Source organism: Planococcus citri, chromosome 3, assembly GCF_950023065.1.
Source record: "Planococcus citri chromosome 3, ihPlaCitr1.1, whole genome shotgun sequence".
Taxonomy (NCBI): Eukaryota; Metazoa; Arthropoda; class Insecta; order Hemiptera; family Pseudococcidae; genus Planococcus; species Planococcus citri.
The window spans coordinates 62,137,326-62,145,101 of record NC_088679.1 but is presented as its reverse complement, the minus strand read 5'-3'; the positions used below and the strand labels follow the sequence as shown (position 1 = coordinate 62,145,101).

At 29.6% G+C, this 7,776-nt stretch overlaps 1 protein-coding gene and 1 long non-coding RNA gene across 2 annotated transcripts; both read left to right on the top strand.

Annotated features, from left to right (window-relative positions):
• The first annotated feature begins 388 nt into the window (after window positions 1–388).
• Window positions 389–2,471, top strand: LOC135841816 (uncharacterized). Its single transcript, XR_010557999.1, has 2 exons — window positions 389–2,024; window positions 2,108–2,471. It is a non-coding gene; the product is annotated as an uncharacterized LOC135841816 (long non-coding RNA).
• Window positions 2,472–3,882: 1,411 nt separating this feature from the next.
• LOC135840629 (uncharacterized) lies at window positions 3,883–6,001 on the top strand. Its single transcript, XM_065357253.1, has 2 exons — window positions 3,883–5,046; window positions 5,969–6,001. Exons 1-2 carry the CDS (start codon window positions 3,883–3,885, stop codon window positions 5,999–6,001), a joined length of 1,197 nt encoding a protein of 398 aa, XP_065213325.1.
• Window positions 6,002–7,776: the final 1,775 nt, after the last annotated feature.

Here is a 7,776-nt window from a genome sequence, read left to right as displayed (position 1 = left end):
ATTAAAAAAAAATATTTGTGAAGATGAGGAATTTGAATTTGCATGAGAAAGAATGTCATCAAATGAACAGAGTTAACGTTTTCCATTCAAAAAATTTGTGTTTCAAAAATTATTAAAAAAGTCAAGTTTTGAAGATTTTAAAAATACGAGTATTTTTCCTAAAAATAGGAGAAAACTGAAAATTGAGAAGGTAAAAATAATGCTCAAAAATGCATTTTACGGTCGAAATATGCTGAAATATGCAAAATACTTAGTATTGGCTCATTCATAGAGATGAAAGGAAATAAATTTTCAACGGAAACTTTCTTGCAATTTTTCTGGAAATTTTTCCGAAACTTTCGAATTTTAAATTTCTATTTTTCATTGAAAGTAAATTTTCACCAAAACATTCACTAGACTGCAGAATTTTTATTTGTGATAAGGAAATGCTTGTGAACACCTGACCAATAATCATTTTACTTAGTAGGTTCTCTATTTTTTGAATGAGTGCCTGTACTTACACTACTCATGAAAAATACCACCAAAATCTAATTAATAAAAAATCCACTTCCCCAGTAGAGAAGATTGATTAATTTTTTGACTTTTCAAAGGATGTACGACGTGATAGACGCGATCCGTTTCGTCACAGAAAAACAGAGTAGCCTCGCTGCGATTGGCTCTTTTTGGTAGGTATTGAAATAGGTGCTATTTTTTTTTTTTTTTTTAATAATCTCATGGTTCATATCATTTGATTTTGAATTTGTCAGTATTTTTGAAAAGATCTAAAATTCAGATATTTTTCAACTTAAATTTTCAACAACGACGATTCAAATTTAATTAATTGAAAAAATAAATGGTGCTACAACTAGTGTTGGGCAAATTCGCGAATATTCTTTTTTTGCTTGCGCATGCGCAAGAATATGCGCATATTCTTGCGCATATTCCGCAGATTCTTTTCAAAAAATTAGAACATTATTGCTTAGTTTAGAGATAATCGGAAACTTTCCAAATTTCCATTGAAAAGGATTCAAATTATTAAGGAAAATTGGAAATTTATAAAGAAAAGTAGATGTAAAACTTGTAAATTGTGGAAAATTGTAGAAAAAACTTCAAATTTTTTGAAAAAAGTCATGATTTTTATTTTTTTGAGAGAATATTCTCCAGGCATTTGAGAATATTCGCGAATATTCGCGAATATTCTCAGATTATGCGCATTGAGAATATTCTCAGGCCAACACTAGCTACAACGTATTTTTTTTTAGTAAAAAATGAGAAAAAAATGAAAAATTGATTAGCTGAGTGTGTTTTAGTGCTTGATGCCCTTGACTAGCAGAGAAAAATCTGGCCAATGGCCATCCAGTGTTATGCTTTATCAATTTTCACTATTTCTACATTATGATGTGATGGAGTTTCAATTTTCTATATTTTCAGCAATTTTTAATTCGGATTCTTGATAATTAATGAATCTGTTTCAAGCAATTGGTTGCTATTATTATAACCTGTGTAGTGTGTACTTTATGGGATGTTATTTCTCATTCATTGTTGGTGATGATTGTGATGAATATTGAATAATAATAATACTGTTGATTTCGATCATAGACAATTTTTACTTTTTGAGTGCTTTGCTTTTCAATTTGAATAAATTGAAAAAAAACTGATACCTGTGTATATTGTACTGTACAAGTGTACATAAATAATACAGTTGATTGATAGCAGACTGATTCTCATATTTTTAAATTTTCAACAATTGTGTACTCAATGGGATGTAATTTGTGTTTTATTGTGCTGTGATAAACTGCTTCTTGAGTGACTTTCCTTTTTGAATTTATTTTCAAAAGAAAAAAAAAGTGATACTTGAACTTTTAAGCACTTATTTACACTTCCTAATGTGAATATTAAATAAAGTTGGTTGGTTCCAGTTGTTCATTTCATTTACCTGTAACCTGTGTATATTGTACTGCTGTGCATAATAAATAATACAGCAGTTGATTGATAGCAGACTGATTATCATTTTGAACTTTTTCAACAATCTTTGAATTTCTTAGGTACACATGGACTGATTCAGTTATATGTTGTTGGCTTAATATTTTTATTACATTTTCTCATTTTCTTTTTATGTACATTTCAGATTCAAGCACTCAGCACTGATTATTATCAACAGCAGGCTACAGATTTTGTATTGATCTGTCAGGTCTATTCTACAGAAGGTCGTGTGGGTCGTGTGAATACATAATATTTGCACGTAAAAATTTTTTCGAGTGGCCGTGTTTTTAAACACGTAAATTATTTTCTTGAATAAATGGTCGTGTAGATTTTTTTGCACGTAAAACTCTACTGGTCGTGCATTGCACGTTAAAACATTTTTCATATCTTTTGAATTAAATTCAGCGTACATTGGTCGTGTATTATCATACACGTAAAATAGAATTTGATTTATTTATTACAGTTTTGGTAATACGTTTAGTCATTTGAATAAATAAATTTGAAGTGAAGTTTTCATTTTTTATTTTTGCAACATTCTTGATATAGAATTTCCACTGCTCCAGTAAATAAATTACTCATATTTTCACATTCAATTCAGATTTTTTGCAGCATATAGAAGAGCACTACTCCTTATTCACATAAAATTGAATTCAATTCATTCATTGCTGGTGTTGTAATAGATTTGAATTGAGAAATTTGAAGTGTTGATTTCATTTTTGCAAGGTTAATCTCAACTATAATCTCAACACTATGGAACTTGAAAATGAAATTTTGAATGATTACATTAGTGGTGATACAATAAATAAATTTTTTGAAATCATCAATAAGCAAGGGTTTTCTGTGCATTTTAATGATGTTTATCTCATGGGTATATGGGATTCACATGTATGGAATTATGTTGAAAAGTTTACTGATAAACGAAAGAAATTTTTACAAATATTACCTGATGGACCAATGTCTAATATGGATGATGTGAGACATTGGGTATTATTTGAATTTGGAAAAAAAAATATCATGTATGTGTATGATAGTTTAAATCGTAATTCTATAACTGAGAATCAGATGAAATTTTTGAAACTAAGTACAAATATTAAAAATCCTCAGTTTGTGTATAGAAAAGTTCAACAACAAACAAATGGGAAAGACTGTGGTGTATTTGCATTAGCTTTTGCAACCAGTCGATTATATGGAAGAGATGTGACCCAATTATCTTATTCAATAAGTGATATGCGACATCATTTGCTTGATTTACTTAGAAGAGAAATGATCATTGAATTTACTTATGGCAATTTAAATGAGAATGTTAATTTGAGAACTGAGAATGCAAGTAATTGTAATTTTAATATTAGTTCTGATTCACCATTACATGACAAAGGTATAAATCAGCCTAATATTAATTATTCTGCAATTTATGATGATGGTATTAGTGAAAATATTTATATCCAGAATGATCTATCTAATGATGAAAATATGGAGAAATATATCACTACTGTAGAAGAAATTACAATGTATGATTGTGAAACTGAACAGACAATAACAAATTTTAGTGAAGTTGCTTTAGCTAATGTTGTTCAACTTGAGCATTCATATTATAATAGTAGTGAAGATGATGTGATACTAATGGATCATTCTTATTGTACTTTTGGCCAAAAAAGAATAAAACTGGATAATTCTTCCCATAATATTACTCCAACTTTTGATCATAGTAACTTTTCAGATAAAATGCCAGCCCATCATTGTGGAATCCTTAATTATGAATGTAATTTCTGTTCTGCACTACATTTCAAAGGAGAATTACCCTGGGATGGTAAATATACTCAATGTTGTCAGAAAGGTAGAGTAAAAATTGAGCATCCAAAATCAATAGTTTCAATACATGAACTTCTAACAAATGTTCTGCACCCTAAACACAAAAATTTTATGACAAATATAAGACAATACAATAGTGCTTTGTCATTTGCATCTTGTGGTGCTCAAATTGATACACTTTCTGGTACTGGGCCTTATTGTTATAGAATTCATGGACAAATATATCATAAAACTACTCATTGTCAAACCTCATCAACATTCCCGCCAAAATATGCTCAATTATATTTTCTCGATAGTGAGGAAGCATTAAATGAACGTTTGAAAGTCAATGCTAATAAAGGATGTGACAAGGATTTATTAAAAGATTTGGATTTAGCGATACGGTCAGTTAATCCATATGCAAAAAGCTATAGAATGTTGAAAACCTTGGAAAATGAAGAAATAAGTAGGCAGTCACAAAATTCCACCACAGTAGCAACTGAAAATAATGTTTCCATGATGATACGTCAAGATAGAACTGTTGATTGTAGGCGCTATAATTTACCTAATTGTAGTGAAGTGGCTGTTATATTCAAAAACAATGATGGTGCTCCACCTTTTCAACGTGATATTCGCATTTATCCAAAATCTGAGAATAATAATGAGTTTATAAATATCAATATTCTTAGCTGTAATTTAGACCCCATGTGTTATACTCTAATGTTTCCTTATGGAGAACCTGGATGGGAGCCTAATATGCTCAGTGTAATTCAAAATGATGATGAAAAAGAAAAGCACATAACGATGTTGCAATATAAAAAATCTAAATTAGCTATAACTAGAAAACAACAAAATCCTTTGCTAAACTATGGAAAATTACTTCAACAATATGTTGTTGATTCTTATGTGCAAGTTGAAGCCTACAGATTGAATTATGTGAAAAATCATCAACAAGATTTGAGAGTAGAAAGTTACACTGGTTTAATGGATTATATGAGAAATAAAACAGATGAATATGGTTGTGATGTAGGAAAGCAAGTTATTTTACCTAGCACTTTTGAAGGTTCCCCTAGAAATATGAGAGAAAAGTATTTAGATGCAATGTCAATTGTTGGTAGGTTTGGATCCCCAGATCTATTCATTACATTCACTTGCAATCCTAAATGGCCAGAAATATCAGATAATTTATTATACTCACAAACTGCAAGTGATAGACCTGATTTAGTATGCAGAGTATTTTCATTAAAATATAAAGAATTGATTTATGATATTGTAGAAAATAAAATATTTGGAGAAGTAAGTGGTTATGTTTACACTATAGAATTTCAAAAACGAGGCCTACCACATGCCCATATGTTATTTATTTTGAAAGATAAAATATTGAGTAGTGAAATGATTGATAGATTTGTTAGTGCTGAAATTCCAGATCCTAATGTTTATCCTGCATTACATGAAATAGTCAAAAATAATATGATTCATGGTCCTTGTGGTGCAATGAAACCTAATGCTTATTGTATGGAAAATGGAAAATGTGTAAAAGGGTTTCCAAAAACTTTTCAGAATGAAACTTGCATGGACAGAGCAGGTTATCCTTCCTACAGGCGTAGAAATGATATCAAAATTACTAAAAATGGTATCACTTATGATAATAGATATGTTGTTCCTTATAATAGGTACCTATCAAAGAAATATAATGCACATATCAACGTTGAAGTGTGTACAACTGTAAAAAGTGTAAAGTATATTTTTAAATATATTTATAAAGGTTATGATTGCGCATGTATTAAAATAATGCATCAAGGAGTTTCGTTATTAATGTATGATGAAATAGAATCCTACTTAGATTGTCGCTACATAAGTGCATGTGAAGCTGCATGGAGATTATTTGAATTGAAGTTATATGATCGGTCACATAGTGTCATTCGTTTACAAGTTCACTTACCAGGTGAACAAAATGTAATATTTGAGAAAGGAAATGAAGATGTAGGTTTACAACGAACTAAGAGTACTCTTTTAGCTTGGTTTGAATTGAATAAAAAAGATGCTGATAGTAAAAAATATAAATATACTGAAATACCTCAACATTATGTGTTCAATAAGAGCAAACAGGTTTGGTCACCAAGAAAACAACATTTCAATGTTGTATCACGAATGTACATGGTAAATTCAAAAAATGTGGAATTGTTTTATCTGAGAACGTTACTTTTACATTGTTTAGGTTCAACAAGCTATGAAGACATTCGTACTGTGAATAATATTTGTTATAATACATTTGAAGAAGCAGCTTTAGCAAAAGGTCTCATTAAAAATAATAACAGTTATATTCAAACTTTGCAAGAAATGAGTGTTTTTGCAATGCCTGCAGAATTGAGAAATACATTTTGTTATATTTGTTTGTTTTGTATTGAGAGTAATGCAACCATTTTATGGAATAAATTTTGTGATCTATTATCAGAAGATTTTCAGAAGCAGTATTCTGACCCTATTATTGCACATCAAAAAGCTTTACAAGAAATTGATAAACTTTTACAGTTACATAATACTTCCTGTGAAAAATTGCAATTACCTATTGATAGAGAAATATTAAGAAATTTAGCTGAACAAGAAGATGTCAATGATTATATTCCGATAATTGATGAGCAAGTATTACAATTACGCATAGATTCACTAAATGAGAAACAATTGATAATATTTAATGAAATAAAAAATGCATTTGAAAATAAAAATAGTTTGCAGAGATGTTTTTTTGTTGATGGACCTGGAGGGTGTGGAAAGACCTATTTATATAATACAATTGTGCAATATGTGCAAAGTAAGCATGCAATTGTTTTCTCATTTGCAACCACTGGTATAGCTGCACTTCTATTAGAAAATGGTCGCACTGCTCATAGTGGTTTCAAATTGCCTGTGCCAATTTTAGATGATTCAATTTCATTTATAAAAGCTGGTTCCAAAGAAGCTGAGGAATTTAAAAAATGTGAAATGATTATTATTGATGAATGTTCTATGATGGACAAGTATATTTTAGAATGTATTGACAGATTCTTGAGATTCATTATGCAAAATGATTGTAAATTTGGAAATAAAATCATGATTTTAGGTGGTGATTTCAGACAAACTTTACCTGTGGTTCCTAGAGCAAATGCTACTGTTATACTTGAACACTGCTTAATATATAGTTCTTTATGGCGTCATTTTAAATTTTTTTCATTGACTGAAAATATAAGGTGCACTAATAATATTTTTAATGCTTGGTTGTTATCAATAGGAAATGGAAGTATGAATGATAGTGACGATAAAATTGAAATACCACAAAAATACATTTCAAAGAATCTTATTGCAGATATCTATGGTAGCGATTTCAGCAAAAATGTAGTCAAATCAAAAACAATTCTTTGTGCACTCAATTCCACTGCATTAACAGTGAATAATGAAATTTTACGATTGATAAATGGAAAAGAAACAATTTATTATAGTTCTGATAAAGTTCAAAGTGATGATCCCTTAGAAATTGAACGGTACCCTTTAGATTTTTTATATACCCAAACACCTTCTGGAATGCCTCCTCATGAGTTACGCCTAAAAGTTGGATGTGTAGTTATGTTATTACGAAACTTAAATGTCCGAGAAGGTTTGTGCAATGGAACAAGATTATTAATAGTAAAATTATTTAATCATTTCATTCAATGTGAAATTTTGACTGGTATACATGCAGATAAAATAGTCAATATACCACAAATTGATTTATTACCAAGTGATTCTACCTTACCATTTCAATTAAAAAGAACTCAATTTCCAGTAATTCCTGCTTTTGCTATGACCATAAATAAAAGTCAAGGTCAAACATTTGAATTTGTTGGAGTGAACTTGACTCATGAAGTTTTCGCACATGGACAATTATATACTGCCTTCTCCAGAGTAAAAAATGAAAATAATTTTAAAGTACAGTTATCCTCTGAATGTGTAAACTTTAAAACAAAAAATATTGTGTATAGAAGTGTTGTATCTTAGTTTATCGCCCTTTTG

Excerpts from the sequence above, each read along its gene's own strand:
- LOC135840629 (XM_065357253.1), top strand. The coding sequence starts at position 3,883 with ATGACAAATATAAGACAATACAATAGTGCTTTGTCATTTGCATCTTGT. Across the intron at positions 5,047-5,968 it reads AAAATAAAATATTTGGAGAA|GTTCAACAAGCTATGAAGAC; the intron begins GTAAGTGGTTAT and ends TACATTGTTTAG.